This window comes from Dunckerocampus dactyliophorus, chromosome 1, assembly GCF_027744805.1.
Source record: "Dunckerocampus dactyliophorus isolate RoL2022-P2 chromosome 1, RoL_Ddac_1.1, whole genome shotgun sequence".
NCBI classification, from domain to species: Eukaryota; Metazoa; Chordata; class Actinopteri; order Syngnathiformes; family Syngnathidae; genus Dunckerocampus; species Dunckerocampus dactyliophorus.
Genome location: NC_072819.1, coordinates 15805603 through 15826327, shown reverse-complemented (window position 1 = coordinate 15826327; position 20725 = coordinate 15805603). Strand labels below are relative to the sequence as shown.

General features: G+C 40.6%; 1 protein-coding gene across 6 annotated transcripts in view; it reads left to right on the top strand.

The window, feature by feature from the left end:
* Positions 1-19340, top strand: part of agrn (agrin) — a 379909-nt gene extending 360569 nt beyond the window's left edge. For 5 of the 6 annotated variants that reach the window (XM_054781405.1, XM_054781230.1, XM_054781147.1 and 2 more), the window contains 3 exons: positions 7034-7258; positions 13207-13310; positions 17450-19340. In XM_054781405.1, coding sequence (XP_054637380.1) covers positions 7034-7258; positions 13207-13310; positions 17450-17610 — 490 coding nt within the window. In that variant the 3' untranslated portion in view covers positions 17611-19340. Of the gene's footprint in view, positions 1-4213; positions 4266-7033; positions 7259-13206; positions 13311-17449 lie in introns of those variants that run through there. The other variant, XM_054781494.1, reaches the window with a different exon arrangement.
* The last annotated feature ends 1385 nt before the right edge of the window (positions 19341-20725 follow it).

Genomic DNA, 20725 nt, shown 5'->3' with positions numbered 1-20725 from the left:
AGTTTCAAGACATTGTGCAGCATCATTAGATGCTTTGTGTCCCAAAGTAAAAAGCAGCATGAATGTGTGCATGAGAAGCATTGTGCTCAAATCCCTAAGAGGAATTGCCTTTCGGAGAATGTGCAATATTTTTATGCATGGTTCATAAACAAAAATAAACTGCCAGGCGTTTTGCACTGAATGACGTTATCTGTAATGTGGGGTAATGAACAAGACCTCTACCCAGGAAAAAGTGGAGGAAAAAATACCGTATCCTGACCTAGTTTGTGGTTGGGAAAGCCCTCCATTATGACTTACAGTGGTGTGAAAAAGTGTTTGCCCCCTTCCGGATTTCTTCTGTTTTTGCATGTTTGTCACACTTAAATGTTTCAGATCATCAGTTAAATTTGAATATTAGTCAGTAACAACACAACTAAACACAAAATGCTGTTTTTAAACTTTTTTATTAAGGGAGAAAAAAAATCCAAACCTACATGGCCCTGTGTGAAAAAAGTGATTGCCTCCTAAACCTAATAACTGGTTGGGCCTCGCTTAGCAGCAACAACTGCAATCAAGCGTTTGCAGTAACTTGCAGTGAGTCTCTTACAGCGCTGTGGAGGAATTTTGTCCCACTCATCTTTGCAGAATTGTTGTCATTCAGCCACATTGGAGGGTTTTCCAGCATGAATCACCTTTTTAAGGTCATGCCACAGCATCTCTTTGACCAAGCCACTCCAAAGTTTTAATTTTGTTTATCTTCAGCCATTCAGAGGTGGACTTGCTGGTGTGTTTTACGTCATTGTCCTGCTGCAGAACCCAAGTTGGTTTCAGCTTGAGGTCACCAACAGATGGCCGGACATTCTCCTTCAAGATTTTTTGGTAGACAGCAGAATTCATGGTTCCATTTATCACAGCAAGTCTTCCAGGTCCTGAAGCAGCAAAACGGCCTAAGACCATCACACTACCACCACCATATTTTACTGTTGGTATGATGTTCTTTTTTTTAAATGTAGCATTGCTGTTACCCCAGATGTAATGGCACACACACCTTCCAAAAAGTTACATTTTTGTCTCGTCAGACCACAGAATATTTTCCCAAAGGTCTTGGGGATAATCAAGATGTTTTTTGGCAAAATTGTGACGAGCCTTAATGTTCTTTTTAGTTCAGCAGTGGTTTTCATCTTGGAACTCTGCCATGCAGGCCATTTTTGCCCAGTGTCTTTCTTATAGTGGAGTTATGAACACGGACTGAGGCAAGTGAGGCCTGCAGTTCTTTGGATGTTGTTGTGGGGTCTTTTGTGACCTCTTGGATGAGTCGTCACTGCGCTCTTGGGGTAATTTTGGTTGACCGGCCACTCCTGGGAAGGTTTGCCACTGTTCATTGTTTTCGCCATTTGTGGATAACGGCTCTCGCTGTAGTGTGCTGGAGTCCCAAAGCTTTGGAAACGGCTTTATAACTTTTTCCAGACTGATAGATCTCAATTAATCTCAGTTATGTTTTAACAGGGGGGCAATTACTCTTTCAGACAGACCCATGTAAGTTTGGATTTTTTTCTCCTTTAATCATAAAATGTTTCATTTAAAATCTACATTTTGTGTTAAGTTGTGTTTTCATTTACTAATACTTACATTTTTTGGTTTATCTGAAACATTTAAGTGTGACAAACTAAAACAAATAAAAAATCAGGAAGTGGGCAAGCACTGTTTCACACAACTGAAGTTGCTAAATAACAGTTGCAGTTCATGCTTGTTAGTCCTCTTTTTCAGAAAAATAAGCCCAGCCCAGATTTACATTCTTTAAACTTTTTGTCTGTAAATGCTGGCTTTTTTACACATTTTTTCTCTGTTGTTCTGTGTGAAGAGCACCCATACAGAGTAGGGTGAATGGCAAAAACAGAGGCAGCCTGTGTATAAGGGAATTACACAATGCTGGAACATGAGTGTGGCGTTAACACAAACCACACGTCAATCATTGCAACTGTGTGGCTCTCTTAGACAGCACATTAACCCCTTTCACACTGACCTTGAAAGTACTTTTTCCATGTGAGGTTTTTCTGAACCGTGAAAGCGATTGTCGCTGTCCGACAGGTACGTTATACTGTATGTCACACCAGACGCGAACATCAATTAGCCTCTTTCACTCAGAGATCCTGCAAAATTGACACATTGGACTCAATTGATATAACTGTCGATCCGGCAGTTATTTGCCTGTGCCTTTTACGCAGAACCTAGTGAAGCAAGACAGTGCTTTAAATATGTGAAGTTCACACAGAAATTGCCAGCCACACAGCATCATTTTCAACACAACTGAAACTGGACGGAAGAAGTGAGTCTCCGTGTTAAACTTTATACCCCCTGCCCTGGTTTAGTGGGATACCCTTTCATACAAAAGCCAAACTGAATCTAGCTTTCAAACACGCACCGACCCGTTTCTGTTACAGCTCTGATAAGCAAAAAGCCGGAAATTTCACAGTAGAAACTAGATGTCTGACAGTGACAGTCACTTTAAGCACATCATGGTGGGAAAGTGAGTGTTTGGCTTTAAACCTCACACACCTGCCTGGATTTTGCAGGATAGCCTTTCACACAGGCTCAACCCACCTTTGTTACGGTTCTGATACTACCTCCAAGGCCAGTGAAGTACTGGTTTGACTTAGACACTCCATTTTGTGTCAGTGCTGTTCACACCAAACAGCAATACAAAAAAAGAAACATACAGTAGGCAGTGTCAAACGGGCTAGTGCCTAATTCTGTGTGAAAGCCCACACAGTCGATATTGCTGGGTTCTGTGTAAAAGGCATAGGTGAAAAAATGCAAGATCTACTGTTTGCAGGCAGAGACTATTATTAGGAGTAATTACAACCCCCCCCCGATCCAATTCTTGTAAATTGTACCTCCAGTTGAGATGTCTTGCAGGGTATATATCCACAGGCATCCATCTCACTTAGCAGGAGTACAAGTAGCGGGGGGTGTCCTCTGGGAGCCCCACTGTCCAAAGTTTAATGGATGTCACATTTAGCAGTGCTCTGCATGTGGCCCCGATCAATTTAGCTTAATTTGATTTGGTAAAAGAAATGAATACAATTCTAGCTAAGTTAAGTTGTTAAGTGCTTGATGAGGGAAAGGTAAAAGCTAAGGTCTATATGGCTTCAAGGCCCATTATTTCAATGACAAATCATATCTGGTCATGACTCTCCACTCTTCTGACGTCTGACCTCATTCTTTGACCGCTGAGGCTCATTTAAGTTAATTGATGCTACACTGTGTGCCATACTGGCCTCATTTATATCCACTAGTTTAATTGGCTGCTGGCTAAAGACTGTGGACCATGAATGCACTTCTAAAAAGATCCCTGATCCAATGGCAATATAGTTAAATGTCCCATGTTATAATGCTAATTAACTGTTTGTCCACGCCTGTCTCTGATAGAGTGTGTGTTTCCAAGAAGCGCTATTGTGCACTTTATCCATGTAACTCTGCACTTGTCCAGTGTAAGAGATGCCATATATCACATACACGTAACATTAAGCAGTGGGAAAGGAGGACACAAACGTTAGCAACACTAGCATAGCTATGTGAACTGCAGTGCTAACTTTACACTCACATTTTAACAGCAGCATCCTGCTAGGTTAGCCTATTCTCTGCAGAAAAAGTTAGTGAACTTCACAGCTCCCATGTCTGTAGATAACTGACAGATTGTTGACACAGGTCCAGGCTGCATTTTAAGATTTGTAGCAAAGCCTTCTTTTCTTTTTTTTTTTTTTTGCAAAGCTGTCCTCTGTGAAGTGGTGGGTGTATACACGGGGCGGGCTCATCTGGCTAGGGGTGGTTCAGAGGCGGTATCGTGTCCATGAGGAGGTACATTTTTCCTCTAACGTCATGAAAAGCTGTAATTTCAAGTAAGTCCATCTTCTCTCAAAAGTGGAGCAATGAAGGTGATTATTGATTTGCTCCCTGTTCGGCACTCTTAAACATGCTACTACATAACAAACAAACATGATCAACAAAATCTGTAGGGATCAAAATGAATGAATTAGTTTAACACTCCCATCCATCCATAGTCGTACAACCGTTGGTGTGGACTGTCGCCACGATCAACATAGCTTTTCTCTTTCTAAGACCCTGTGAGTCCACCTAATGGGCTACCAGCAAACCCCCCTTCCCCTCTTTTTCCTCATTCTGGCATCCTGCTTTTACACTGCATGCTGACTTTCTTCCCCCCTGTCCCTTTAAGTCCCGAGTCTTTGGAGAACCCTTCTGACCAGAGGTGAGTCTCACTGAGCTTTTAAAGACCTTCCTTGCGGTCTCTCATTTCTCATTCTGAGACAAACCCTCGTCATCTGTTCTCTGGGGCTAAATCTCCCTCCATGCATTTACCATTATGAGCTATGATTTGGTTATGGCTCTCCATGGTATTCCACACTCTGCTGCCACCTAGAGTGGAAAACACAGCACACATAGGGAGAATGTGAACACGTGTAAGGAGGAGATAAAATCCCATAATTTATAAAACAGCCACATAGTCTCTGAAGTTGTTGGTAGCGTGTACGGGATTTTTTCTTTGTACACGCCGTTGTTTTATTCATCATCTATTCAGCTCGCTTAATAACCTTGAACTTATCACTGACAAGCTGCTGGGATGGAGATTTATTGGTCCCTGTGAGCTCTTTGAGGGTTTGCCAGAATAGGATTCACTGAGCTTTATTTGTTTTTGTTGTTTTTTTCCCCTCTGTCTTTTTTTATTGGGGGTAAAAAAAAATTAAAAAATCACATTTTTGTTATGTTGCTTCTGTTCACCTCAGCAGATTCAGGCAGTGAATATGCGTTACAAGTGAGCAGAATGTCACGGTACATGTTGGAATTCATGTTTCCCTTCACTGAACCACAGCTCCCCAGTGCCGGCAGCACTCGTGCAGCCCCAGAACATGACGCTACCACTACCATGCTTTACTGTAGGCACGACAAGATTGAAAGTCATCATTTTAAATAATCACGCAGAAAAATACATGAAAATTGTATGCATATTAGTGAAATTAATTAATTTTAAAATAGAGGACAAAATCATTTTATTAATTATCATTTTTAAATACAGTTTTTTAAGACATCTTTCTTCCAATGAACTGCAGGTTCCCAGTGCCGACAGCCCCCAAACCTGGACGCTGCCACCAGCTTGACTGTTGGCAAGACACACGATTTCAAATAATCATTTTATAAATTAGTGATCCATAGATACATTAAAAGAAATATGATGCATCTTATAAAAAATAGTGTAAAAATAGTAAAGTATAGAAAAAAAACAAACTGTAGTAATTATCATTTTTGAATGCTGGTTCCGTCAGTGAACAACATCTCCCCAGTACCGGCAGCACTCACGACGCCCCAGACTATGACACAACCACTGCCGTGCTTGATCGTAGGTATGACGCAATTTAAAACGCATAAATTCAATCAAATATAGAAATCCATTAAATTTGAATGTGTCATATTGTGCTATTATAGCATGTAACGCCACCCCAGGATTCAAGGACATTTTGCAGGTACAATCAATAATGTTTTTTTAACTCAGGGAATAAGAGGGACGCTTGCAAGGAGCAGAAGTCCACACAGATGTGCGTTCCAAAATACTAAAACGCAGGAACGCAAAGACGCAGCTAAACGCAGCTAAAATGCAAAGAGCAAGCGGGCAGGAAACGTCCACGGCAAATGCAGCAAATCCACACAACGGCAAACAATATTGAAGCGACTAGCAGAAAGTCCCAACTAAACTAAATAGGAGCCTGACTAACAATTACCAACAGATGCTTCTGCCAGCCCTTACCATGATCCTGAAACAGGAAAGAGAAAACCAAATTAAGAGCACCAAAGAGGAAACAATGTAAAAACAAGGGAAAACCAAAACTGAAGTCCAACCTGTCATGTGGAACATTGCAAAAATGAATATTACAATAAATATTAAAATGACTAATTATATGGATTGTCATTTTATTTTATTTTTTTATTCACTTTTTTAGACCACTTCTGCTGAGGTGAAGCACATTGCAGTATTGCTGGCCTCAGACAAATACTTAAATATTACATAATTGCTTCCCCATGCTTCTTTTTCCTGCTTTGTCAAAAACTATGAAAAGTCCCATGAACCTCTCTGTTTACCACACTGCATTGTGTGTCTGTCTCGTCTAATCATGTCTTTCTCTGTGCTGCTGCTGTCGTGTGTGTTTTTTTGTGTTGTTAAATCCATTTGTTATGTGGCGTTTGTCTCGTCCATGTCCTCACCTTGTCTTTGTGTTTAAATACCCTTTGAGGAAGGTGGATTAGAGTCGTGTGCCAGATGTGCGGCTAACAATTGCACAGATGTTGATTGATGGCATGCACACATTTAACTAACACACCAAATAGGCAGGTAGGCATTTACTGAGGTTCTGTAGAGCCACTCACATTTCAGCAAGCATTTTACTATATCTTACAATACTATAGAAAGTAAACTTGGATACGCTTTAGAGCCGTCAGTGTACATACAGCTTGTACAGCAGTATAGATGTACTGTCCACTGAAAATGAGTCAACACTCAGCCATTATTGTCTGCATAGCTGGCAACACAAGTGAGTACATGTCACAGTATGTGCCCTTTAGTGTGAGCACCATTGTTGTCTAGCACTGCCTTAAGCCTCTTAGGCGTGGGATTGAACCACACCTCCCAAAGTGCTGGCAGCACTCATACATCTCCAGACCATGACTCTAACAGCACCAATCATCTTGCTACTCACTCGTGTTGTGGGCTATTTAGACAATAATGTCTGTGTGTTGACTTATTTTCAGTGGACAGTGAGTCTGTACACAAACTGTACAGTGACTACTCTAAAGTAAATCCAAGTTTACTTTCTGTTCTGTTGTCCCTTGAGAACCTTGTTAAAATTGTACCACCTTAGAGGTTCCACAACTTTCAACCAATTATCCTGACTGGAAAGAGACATTTTTTTTAACATCATCAGCCAGCAAAGGGGTCCTAGGGTCCGGGGTCAACCCCTCATGACTTCACTTTTCTTTTTCCCCACAGTGAAAAGGCTCTTCTCGTGAACAAGTTTGAGCTCAGCATCCGCACGGAGGCGACCCAGGGCCTGGTGCTTTGGAGCGGCAAGGGCGTGGAGCGCTCTGACTACATCGCCCTGGCCATTGTGGATGGCCGCGTCCAGATGATGTACGACCTGGGCTCCAAGCCGGTGGTGCTGCGCTCCTCGGTGCGCGTCGATACCAACCACTGGATACGCATCAAGGCCAGCAGGTGAGCTAGTGACATGGGGGGATTACAATTCATGCATATTCTATTCCTGTATTCAGCGTGATCCCCCCCGCATCAATCCTGTGCTATACTGCGACCATGACAGATTAGTCTCAGATTAAGGCGATTTCCACGCTTGAGTGTGATCAAACTCTATGCATGCGTTAGGAAGGAAGAACATGCAGAACCACATTTTGGCTCCACCCCCGAAATTAATTCCATAAATTGATTAAAACATGCCGATCTTGAAGATCACAGTGTGGCAGTTGATGCCACGCTTTGGGATTTACTAATAAATCTAGCAAATTAGCTGAAACCTGAATCTTTTTATACATCTTGGAGTGGGCTGTGTGTGCTTTAGTACGCTTACCCTTTAGCTAATCTGCTTGTCGAAGAATAGTACACATTCTGCTGCATAATGTAAATGTGCATATAATGTAGTGTATACGTCACTGCCTCTTCCAAGGCATTTTCTCCTCTCTAGACAGATCCAGAGTTTTTTCTTTTACATTAAATGGGATTTATATATTAGGGAAAAAACAATGATTGCTTCCAATTAATGTGTTGCTCCGACGCAATGCATTGTGGGAGGACGAAAAGAGGGTTTTTTTTTTACTCGTATTGGTGCATGTTTGTATATTTCTTGTGTTCGTCTTTTGATTGTTAAATTGCTGTGTGATTAGTTTGGTGTTCTTCGTTAGATGACACAGTGAGTCAGACTGTTGTATTGTTATAGTGTCAGTGTACATACTGACCTCCTGCAGTTTTCAATGGGTTGACAGGCTTGTGATTGCACTGATAGCTCGTGATTGGCTCCTGCCGAGCTACCGTTTCCTCACTGACTCATGAGCGGCACAGTATTTAAACAATTAGTAGTAGTTCTGAAGTAGGAGATGTCACGAGATTAGAATTTAGCCACACTGCTGTATCAGCTGCACGGTTTAAAGTTTAAGAAAAAAGTAGCGGCTTCTACGCCAGAATTGAAGTTATCTATCCAGTGGTGTGACAAAGTGTTTGTCCCCTTCTTGATTTATTTTTTTTTTGCATGTTTATCACACTTAAATGTGTCAGATCAGCAAACAAATTTAAATATTAGTTAATGACAACACCACTGAACAGAAAATGCAGTTTTTAAGTGAAACTTTTTATTATTAAAAAATCCAAACCTACATGACGCTGTGTGAAAAAGTGATTGCCCCCGGTTAAAACATTACTTAACTGAGATTAATTGAGATCTATCAGTCTGGAAAAGGTTATAAAGCCATTTCTAAAGCTTTGGGACTCCAGCGAGCCACACTGAGAGCCATTATCCAAATGGCGAAAACACAGTCTGATGAGACAAAAGTTCAACTTTTTGGAAGCGGTGTGTCCCATTACATCTAGCGTAAAAGTAATGCCGCATTTCAGAAAAAGAACATCATACCAACAGTAAAATATGGTGGTGGTAGTGTGATGGTCTGGGGCTGTTTTACTGCTTCAGGACCTGGAAGACTCGCTGTGATAAATGGAACCATGAATTCTGCTGTCGACCAAAAAATCATGAAGGAGAATGTCCGGTCATCTGTTCGTAGCCTCAAGCTGAAACCAACTTGTGTTCTGCAGCAGGACAATGACCCAAAACACACCAGCAAGTCCACCCCTGAATGCCTGAAGAAAAACAAAATGAAGACTTTGGAGTGGCCTAGTCAAAGTCCTGACCTGAATCCTATTGAGATGCTGTGGCATGACCTTAAAAAGGCACTTCATGCTTGAAAACCCTTCAATGTGGCTCAATTACAACAATTCTGCAAAGATGAGTGAGCTAAAATTCCCCCAAAGCGCTGTAAGAGACTCATTGCAAGTTGTCGCGAACGCTTAATTGCAGTTGTTGCTGCTAAGGGTGGCCCAACCAGTTATTAGGTTTAGGGAGCAATCACTTTTTCACACAGGGCCATGTAGGTTTGGATTTTTTTCTCCCTTAATAAAAAGTTGAATTTAAAAACTGTATTTTGTGTTCAGTTGTGTTGTCATGGACCTATATTTAAATTTGTTTGATGATATCAAACATTTAAGTGTGACAAGTTCATAACTATGGTAATCACATGAGGCGTGGATGTTGAGTGGTGTGGGAACTTTAACTCAGCCATGGGAAGGATGTACATTTTGGGACACAATCACTGTACTGTATATAGGTTTACAGTAGATAGTACTACTGAACATAGTACTGACTCTTTTAAAACAAATGTTTTTTTAAAGTGTAATTATAATGTAATCTCACAATAATTTTTAATGTCTAATACTAATACATGAGGACTTCATATAAGGAGTCTATATGTGCCTTGCAATTTACTGGCAACCTGCCCAGGGTGTACCTCACCTCTCGCCCGATGTCAGCTGGGATAGGCTCCAGCTTACCCAAGACCCTGATGATGACAAGCGGTATAGAAAATGGATGGATAGACCTCACAAGGAATAAACTATATGCCAATTATATATAGTTACAAATAGTTAGCATATAATTATTATACATTATTATTAGAGCCCGATCGATATGGGATTTTTGGGGCCAAAGCCAATACAGATATTGCAGGCTGAAAAAAGCCGATATCTGATGTATTGGCCAATATCCGATATATTGGCCAATAACCGATGAAATAAGAGAATTGATATACACAGGATATATACTGTGCATGAACATAAATTCTTATAATACCCAAAATACGATTCAACACAAAGAAGCAGAAGGCTGCTAAATGAAAATGAGGAAATTTAAACACTGTCAACATAAGGACATGCCTCTTTGTGATTTACCACATTCACCTCTGCTTTGCTGGTGCTGGAGCCCTGGCTAACTTGCACACTGCAGATGTTGCATCTAACGTAACGTTTGTTGAGTCTTTTTTGAAGTGGCTCGACACTTTACTCTTCTCCTCTGCCTGTCAAATGAAACAAACTACATTTAGTTCATTTTGGTCATTAGTATAGAATTTAAAACTATAGTTAACCATTTTACGTGGTTCCGTCTGCGTGTCGGCTCACAGCTCCACACATAGGTGTGCCTTGTGTATGACAACATTTTCACCCCAGTCATGTGTTCCCGTCTGGATGCAACTATTTACTAATCTGGTACAGTGTGGATGCAAATGTTTTTCAACCTGCCAAAAAAAAAAAAATCTCAGGAGCGTTCCCATGTGGACAGGGCATGAGTGAGCAGGCAGAGCGGCACCTCGCTGATCTGTGTGTGAGGGGTATGGGTCAATGGCTCGGGCAGGGAGCAGCACAGAGAGACACACAGGAACGGAGTGACAGAATCTCCACGTAGCATAAAAAAGTTAACACATTCCTGAGACTAGTTGACTATAAGACTAGTTGACTATGAGACTAGTTAAAAAATTGCTAGAATTTGCATTTTGCACATTTGGATCTTAATGAGGTTTTAAGTAGAGCTACAATATGCAAAAGCAAGAAGGGGGAGTGAGACAAAAAGCACTTTGAAAAAGTAATTTATTGAAAAAAACAATTAAACTGAAATAGGCTGTTTGTCAATCATAGTTTAAGACCACAGGCTATAAAAGCCAAAATGTGCTCAACATTTTCATTTTCTGTCAGGCATTCACACTGTCATGCCCTCCTGATGGCTAAAGCTAAGAAGCTTTCTCTTTTTGAATGTGGTCGGATTGTCGAGCTGCATAAGCAAGGCCTCTCGCAGCGTGCCATTGCTGCTGAGATTGGGTGCAGTAAATCAGTCTTTCTATATGTTTTGAAAGATCCTGAGCATTATGGAACAAAAAAGTCAAGTGGTAGACCCAAAAAAATCAGACCTGCGCTGAGCCGGAGGATCCGATTGGCTGTGCATCAAGACACACACATCTCTGTGTAGAGTTTGCATGTTCTCCCCGTGCATGTGTGGGTTTTTCTCCAGGTACTCCAGTTTCCAGTACTCCCAACATGCATGTTAGATTAATTGGTGACTCTAAATTGTCCATAGGTATGAATGTGAGTGTGAATGGTTGTTTGTCGATATGTGCCCTGCCATTGGCTGGCGACCAGTCCAGGGTGTACCCCGACTGTCGCTCGAAGTCAGCTGGGATAGGCCCCTGCGATCCTAATGAGGAGAAGCGCCATAGAAAATGGATGGATGGATGGAAAACCTCGTGTCCTTCAACACCACAAAACTGCCTGTTTAGACTTTGCCAGGGAGCATCAAACATGGGACATTGAAAGGTGGAAAAAAGTTTTATTCTCTGATGAGAAAAAAATTTAACCTTGATGGTCCAGATGGCTTCCAACGTTACTGGCATGACAAGGAGATCCACCTGAGATGTTTTATCACAGTTTCCCAGTGGAGGTGGTCCATCATCATCATGATCTGGGGTGCTTTTTCATTCAGTGGAACACTGGAGCTTCAGTTGGTGCAGGGTCGTCAAACGGATGCAGATGTTGCAGCGGGCATCCCTCATGACTGAGGGCCCTCGTCTGTGTGGTAACAGCTGGGTTTTTCAACAGGACAACGCTGTAGTTCACAATGCTCGCTTGACCAAGGACTTCTTCAGGGAGAATAACATCACTCTTTTGGACCATCCTGCATGTTCCCCTCATTTAAATCCCATAGAGAACATTTGGGGATGGATGGCAAGGGAAGTTTATAAAAATGGCCATCAGTTCCAGACAGTTGATGCCCTTGATGAAGCCATCTTCACCACTTGGAGCAATGTTCCCACTAGCCTCCTGGAAACACTCGCATCAAGCATGCCCAAAGCAATTTTTGAAGTGATTAACAAGAACGGTGGAGCTACTCATTACTGAGTCCTACTGGGAACATTTTTTGTTCTGGATGGAGTTTTTTGTTCTTTTTTGAGCAATGGTTTTAAACTTTTGATCAGCTGATAAACAGCCTATTTCAGTTTAATTGTTGTTTTCAATTAATTACTTTTTCAAAGTGCTTTTTCTCTCACTCCCCCTTCTTACTTTTGCATATTGTAGCTCTACTTAAAACCTCATTAAGATCCAAATGTGCAAAATGAAAATTCTAGCAATTTGTCAACTGGTCTTAAGATTTTGATCAGGAGTGTATATTTGTTAAATATTCACCAATACTGATTAATCTGTGATACATAATAATTGGCCCGATTAATCATCTCGTTGATAATTGAATTGAATGATTATTATGATTAAATAATTAATAGAAAATATAATAATTTTTGGAGATAAAAAATGTAAATATAAAAAAATGAATCAAATAAAGAAATAATACATATAAATGAATGAAGTGTCCTATAAAGAATTAACATTGGGTTGACCGTACCACTACAAAGCCAAGAAAAAAAAATGACTTTTTTTTAAAGAAAATGTATAAATTGTCAAACTGTTCATTGTTATACATATAAAAAACAAATCCAGATCAAAAAACAGTGCCAACAACAACTGAACAAAGACAAGGAGTAACCTCCTTGACTTAGCTCATTCAGTGTGTATGGCTTCAAAAAAGTGTTTTCACATAAAAGTGTTGTGTCATTAGAAACAAATTAACTGCCCGAAATTTGAGCGCGACCCATTCATCACCTTCAGCCTGCTGCTGGATGTTGGCTTTCAGCGTGGCTGTGAATGGAAGCGCCAAGGGGGATAATTAGATTGCTTTCAAGGAATAATTGATCCTTGAACATCCATTCCCTAGAAAAAGATCAGTCCTCATGTCGTCTCTGGGGTACTCAGCCATCATTTGGTTGCTGGCGTCAGTCACAACATGCTTAGTTAGATAGAGCCTGGCAATCATTGTTGCTCGTTTTTCTAACGACGACCCCCCTCTGTCGGAATGACACTTTAGTGGCTTCAAATTATTTCCCAGCGTCACAATTCTTAAGTATGCTTGTTCCGAGTCGCACGATCAGGAACTCTCTGGCAGCATCTGTTAGCTTGGTACTTATGGGAGTGCTCAGAGTGCCACATGTAAACAACAAGCATTTCCTCGACAGAGCGCTACGGGATGGATCGCTACAAGTCGGCAATGAGGCGGCCGTGACTGGATCGTCATCCTTGGCAGCCACCCAGCTGGACACTGACGGAGCGCTTTGGTTGGGTAAGTGTCCATATCCGATTATCCTTATTTCATAAATAAATGTAGTTCATTTTACCATGTTGCAGTTTGGATCAGGTAGACCACTATCCCCTTTCACACAGACTGTAAAAGCCAGCTTTTTCCTCTGTGTCACAGTTCTGTATAACTAGAACTGACCCGGAAACGTAAGGACAAAGTCAGCATCATTTTCAACATTTTCAACATCATCCAAGGTTGTATCAGAGACATAAAAGAGGCGGGACAGCTTAAAGGGTATAAAGGGTATTATGCCCTACCCTGTTGAAAGCAATAGTCGCTGTTTGACAGTTATATTATCTGTCACACTAAACGTTGGCGCTAATGGCATCCATATAAGCGCACACAGTTGTGACAATAGCCCATTGTCTGTGTAAAAGGCACAAGCAAATAAATACCGGCTCTTTCCTGTGTCATCGTTCTCTATAAATGGGAAAGACGAAATCCACACGTCATTTTTCCAGCTTCTGGGGTAGTCTCAGAGGCATAACACAGGCGGGACATCATCTGGCTTCTGTGTATGAGTGCACAATCATCACTTGTTTATCGGGGTTAATTGGTTCCAGACCTGACCGCAATAAGTGAATTTCCATAAAGTAGGATTCAATGATGATAAACAGAATATTTTCGTAGTTACAGCATAGAAAACTTGTTTATGACTTTCTACATACAGTTTTTACCATTATTCAGTCCCTGTAGGCATGAAATACAGTAACACCCCCATAGTCACCTTTACACTCCTATTAGTGTTTGCTTACACTACATTGTGCAACACTTATGAGCAGGCTACGAGCTGTAGAAAGTCATGGTGTATAATAAATGTTTCTGCAACATTATATTACTGGCAAGATGCTGACAAACACAAACTGGCAGGTGCAATGATCTCAGACGGTAGGCAGGGCTTGCTCTCTAAGCCGAGAAGAAATGCTCGCAGCAGACTCATCTTAGGTTTCTGCCCTCTATTTGATCAGGAATGTGCAAATTTAGCGATTTTTACTTAAGAAAATGTTTCAAATAATTGGAATCAGAAATACATTTATAATACAGTTCAATGGAAAACTATTATATTATATAAAATAATATATATTTTATGTTATATTATAATTATATCAAATAGAATTAAATAAGAATGACAATAATAAGTGTAATAAAAATCACATTGATAATAATAATAATCATTATAAATTATAAAATTATAAATTATAAATTACAATTATCATTGTAAAAATATATCCATCCACCTGGATACTATGCCGCTTATCCTCACTAGGATCAAGGGTATGCTGGAGCCTATTCCAGCTGACTTTGAGCGAGAGGCAGGATACACCTTGAACTGGTGAACCAGCCAATGGCAGGGCACATATAGACAAACAACCATTCACACTCACATTCATACCTACGGACAATTTAGAGTCCCCAATTAACCTAACATGCATGTTTTTGGAATGTGGGAGGAAACCGGAGTACCCGGAGAAAACCCACGCATGCACGGGGAGAACGTGCAAACTCCACATAGAATCTCCAAATTTTCAAACCCAGATGTTCCCGATCTCCTGACTGTGTGACCAGCATGCTAACCACTAGGCCACTGTGCAGCATTGGACAGCTATTAAGAATTATTTTTTGTTATCTTTATTTGTTTTTTTTAATTTTTTATCGTGACATGTGAGGCCTCACCTGCCTCCCCTGACTGCACGGCACTGATTGCCATCATACCAAAAATACAGAAAATGTTAACTGTAAAAAAGTGACTGCAGAGTCTCCTATAGTCGCTGAGTGGCTGGTCTAACGAAGCAAATAAGCACCGGGGTCTTTAGGTAGCACCAGGTTAAACGTCATGTACAGCCATGGCTGTAGGCATCTTCCTAATGTTATTAATTAGCGCTACAATATGACAGTAGCTGCAGTTGGAGTGAGGCGTCAGTGTTCAGCCGCTTTATCTATCTCTGCATGTGCTTTAAAGTGTTGTTGCTCAGCTGTTGGTGTGAAAGTTATGTGTGTACACTTGTACTGTTGTCTACAACAGTAGACAACAGTAGATGGATACCACTCATCAGTGGTATCCATGGTGGCTGAGCAGTTTGCGCCTTACCGCCATTACAACATTGCTTCTGGTGCTGTTAATAAATGGCCATGTGGTCAAAGAGAGCACCCCTTTCCCACCCACGCCGAATCATTACTGAAGTTTAAAAAATGAACTTGTTAAATATCATGGGGTTTTCACACCACAGAGAAGCATACACTTAAAAGTGGGACATTTCAGGTCTTGTTTTTTGGGGTGGCTATTTAACAAAAGCGCAATAAAAAGCATCGCAAGCTAAACTGATGTTGTTGCACTCTCAGGTGGATTAAAGTGAGCCCTGCAGCAATGATACATAATCCTCCAATCCCTCCATCAAGGACCCTTCTCTTTCTTCCTCTTTCCAAATCCCCCCTTTTCGCCTCTCGACATTAATTCCTCGGTAATGTGCGTGAAATTAGGCCTGTCGAGCCCCGATTTCGGAGGTGCACAATCCGATTAAGAGGAGCAGAAGAGGCGGTAAGGAGCTTGACATGGAAGTGAACTCTGGGATAAAGTGCAAGGACATCAGTGATGATGATGATGAGAAAGTGCAGCCCGTCTGACCTAGTGAGACATGATGAATATTGGACTTTTCGTTGCTAATATATTGAGCTTTGAGAACACACACCAGTTAGGTCACACAGTCCCCTGAAAGGATATTAGAATAATTCATTCATCATTGTAAATAGAAAAGGTGGGAAAATGGAAAGCACAATGGTTGCTTTGAAGTGCAACACTGTTCATTTCATATTTGTGATTAATAGTTTCAGTCCGTTCACACTGAGATTTAAACGCAGAGAGCACATCCCATATAACAGCATATATCTACCGTATCTATAAGCTTTGCTTCTTCCTACTCCTTTTCAGACATGCGGAATTGGAACATGAAGCATTTCAGTGTAAACTGTATGCATGTTTAAAAGAAATTAAACCATTAGCGTACTGATGGCATTCAGCTAAAATTCAAGTAGGTCCAGATACAGAAAGTTTCCTCAAGCTAAAGGTTCGGTCCGGTCTCCCGACCACCTCCCCTGCAGGATCAGGACTGAAGTGGATTGATTGTTCATATCGTGCTCTTAGACTGCCTTTTTTCTGTGACCTGAGTTCAACCTTGAGTGGGTATGTTATCTCAAAAACTTTGTGCTTTGTCTCGTAGTTTTGCATTGCCACTTTTGAGTGCCACAGTCCCCGAGCATAGAACTGCTTTTGTGCTTCCACAGGGAAGAAGGAACGCAAATGAGTGTGTCCGTTCTGGGTGGAATGGAGAGAAAAGTGAGTCCACTTTGAGAAAAGTGGACAGAGAAAAGTGTTCTTACGTGTATTTATTTCTCTCTTGTCTCCGGTTCACTTTTCTCGTTGTCCAGGGCCAGGGTGAGGGATGACGGGAGTAGAAAGCAGGCCGGCAGGACATTTCTCTCTTCTTTCCCTGTAACTTTCACTCATCTCGCTGTCCTCTTTCTTTGTATCTGTCACTCGTTTGACACTTTACTGTAAGGTTGGAGGAATAAGTATTTTGTAAGTAATTCTGGGCTGCTCTTTCAGTCGTTCTTCCTCCGCCAGAATGGATCTTGCAAGGAGCTCCAGAGCGAGGATAATTGACAGTTATCTTTCATTTAATAGCCGTCTCTTTCTCAACAAGCTACTTCTTCGAGCTCTTGTAGCCCATTCCAGTCTAGTGCAGGTCACCAATCCCTGAGGTCCTTTGACAGCTCTCTGGTCTTCCCCGTGGTGGTGGAAGGGTTTGAATGGAAGCCACTGGTTCTGTGACAGGTGTCTTTTGTCCACATAACAGGTTGAGATTAGAGGCACTTTCTTAAAGGGGCAGCACATAACCAATCCGTGAGGGTCAGAATGTTTGCTGCTTGGTATTTCCCTCATCAAATATTTGGGGTAAAGCTATTAGCAGGGGCTCAAATACCCCACTTTATGATTTGGGGCACTTTTGCTGCTTATGTGAAAGTAATCCTGATGATGTCTTTCAGCGTAACTTGAGCATTTAGTGTTATCGATTGTATTTTATGTTGTTTTCTGACGATGTTTTTCAATCAATATTTCTCTGCAGGCGGTCTGGAGGAAGTGGCAGTTGCACGCCGGTTGCCCAAAGCCTACAGCACCGGCTTTGTGGGCTGCATCAAGGACGTTGTGGTGGATGGCGTGGAGCTCCACCTTGTGGAAGATGCCCTGAACAGCCCCCAAATATTACACTGTCCTGCAGCCAAATAAACAAAATAGACAGACGATACACACTGAGAGAAATGAGGATTCAAAATTGTTTAAAAAATAATAAATAAATACACAAGAACCCTTTTTCACTCCCACCATACCACCTGCTGTAATTATTTTCTATTTTTGTATACTTTTCATGGCTTTTTATATGGGGATTTTTTTGTTGTTGTTTTAAATATTTTTATTTTAATGTGCACCTCCATTCACATGCTTTTCTTTAACCCCCTCTCATATAATTGTTGTTGTTTTTAAAACCCGAGGTAACAAAAAAGCTCATTACTTGAATTCTCATGATTTTTTGGACTTAAATCATGGTGCCATATCTGCCCCCATCATTTTTTTTACAACTACTACTACTACATTCCACCACCGTCTATTATTCTAATGTGAAAGTAACAAATAACAAAAGTACCCATTTTCTCCCATTTTGTTTCATCTAACAGTGCCCCAAAAATGAAATAAATGTTAAATTAAAAATAATTTCCAAAATAGTCCTGGCTAGAGCTGACATGTAACATTAATCCTAAACATGAATACCATATTCTAAATAAATATAGAGTTTACGTTTAGAAATAATATCTTTACGGAAGTCATGATGACCACTAATAATAATAATAATAATAATAATGCATGCACTTCTCAAGTCTTTTTCTTGTTTAATCCATACAAAAACCTACTAGAATCATGTTTTTGTCTTATTTTATTTGCAGTATATTTTTTTCCTGGGTGCACGTTAGTAAAGTAGTGCGGGACCCTTGCAAAGGAGAGAGTGACTCTTTATCATGGGACGTAACCCGCCCGGCAATAGTGGGTCATCAATGTAAACACACACACACACACACACACACACACACACACAAAAGAGGTAATTTCCTGTTTTTTCTATATATAAAAATATATTCCACATTCCTGGCTGTTGAGAGAGACTGTGAGCCCTTTTTTGAAGCCATAACAGCCACAAAATGAATGAATTGTGCTGGTTAACTAACAACATACTGTAGTAGCGCATGGGTTTGTAAGCATTCAGTGATGCAATCGCTGGACCGCATTAATAATAAGCTGTGATTGATGACTTCTTCTTTTGATATGAGATCTTTGGCAATATATTCTATGACACACGTGGTTGAGTATCATAAATGGTTAATTATGTTCCCCCGCCCCTCTGAAATGATCTTTTTTTGTTTGTTTGTTTTGTACTTTGTAAATTTTAGTGTCATCTGTGGAGGTTAATGTTTTTTTTTGTTTGTTTTTAAAGTAATATACACTGGATCCATGTCTGTTCTAGCACACAAGGGATGTCACTAAAGCTATAATAATGCAGGAAGCTCTTTTTCTGGTTTATCTAATCTTCTTTCTTCTTATTAACCATGCTTTTCTTGGAATTTGACCAATCCGGGTGATAATGTCTAAAAAAGAAAATATATGTATATTTGTATGTGCCGTCAAACAGTAAAGACACAAGACTTAATGCCAACTTGGAATTGCCTTAAAAAGCCATTATGCATTATTTTAGCCAATGCATAAGCCGCATAAGAAAAAATAATCATGATCAAGATTTTTGTTTTAATGAAAAGTGGTATGTTCCTTATTTATGTCAAAAAGAGGATGTAAACTACAGTGGCACCACAAACCTCCTCAAAGTTCAGTGGCATGACCTGAACATTACTAACTTTATGACTTGTGTCTTGTGTTCCTACCGCCATCAATAAAATGTTGACCAAAATGGACTTTATTCTTGTTATAGTTCTTTTTTTTATATCTTCAAAATTGTATTTTTTTTTTTTATGCCCATGTATTTCAATTGGAAAAATACAACTTTATAATTGTAATAGTGTTACTCTTTTCTCATAAAATAGAAAATTATTCTTACAGTATTAAGACGGGTTTTTTTCTAAATGACAGTATTCTCTATTACAGCCTTTGTCTATTTTTTTTTCTGAAGAAAATGACTTTAATTACAATATTTAATGTTTTACATGGAAAAAAATGTTTTTTTCATATGCGTCTGTGTAGGCTCTCAGTCGTACAGGAGTTGTCCAACAAGGGAAAGGCTTCTTGAGACGTCATCTGTACTTCTGTGAAGAAGGTGTCGGACGTTTCGCTCCTCATCCGAAGAGCTTCGTCAGCGAACTAATAAGTGCTGGTAGCCTAGGCCTTAAGTACAGTAAGAGTGGGCGGAATTGGTGTGCCAACACCCTCCTCCTATTGGTTCCTTACACTAAGCCTGGGCGGAGTAGTGGTATAATCCTCTCCTGCTATTAGCGCCTCGATAAAAGGGAAGTGTCGCTCCCTGAGTTGGGTATGAACGACTCTGATACTGGCTCGTTAGCATCTATTGTTCTGGCTCGGCCCTGGCTCCACCTTATTTGCAAGACTAAGAGCTGTGGGTTTCGGTCTCAGTAACCTGCTGAACACAGGGTCCAAATTAAACCTCAAACCACCATTCCGATTCAATGATGGGTTCTGTTGTTTGACAAAAATAGCTTCCTTTACTCCTCTTTCAAACCTCTTGGTTTGAAAGCTATTTTTGTCAATGATGGGTTCTGTTGTTTGAGTAATACAGTAGGGATGTATATGACAGGCACGTCTTTAATGAAGGTAGAAGTGACCTTAAATGTCCACGTTAAACATTGCATTTAGAATTGTTTTATGCATGTCAAACTATAAAAAGGTGTTTTGTGTTAATATTTTTGAGTCAACCATCATAGATGGGCGATGTAGCGTAGCTGGTGTCAGGATTGGCTTTAGCCAAGGTGCTGGATCCCAATAAGCAGAGAGGAGAAAAAGTCGTTGCAAAAAGGGTTAATAACAAAAAGGAGGCTCACGGGGAGTGCAATACAAAAAGAGAACACAAAAGGCAAAAGTACAACCGAAAATCCTCCGGGCAAGCCACGGGAAAAAAATACAAAAACGAAAAGCGCTGCTAGCACAGATAGCAGATAGCAATACAACAACAAAAAAAACACTGCTGGAATTGCCAAGCAGGGGAAAAATACTCACAGGATGTAACAAAAGAACACTGCTGGAAATAACCAAGCAGGAAACACGAGGTACAAGATGACCAGAAGGTATGAGAAGCCGCAGAGAACATGGAACTAGAGAGTTGCATGAA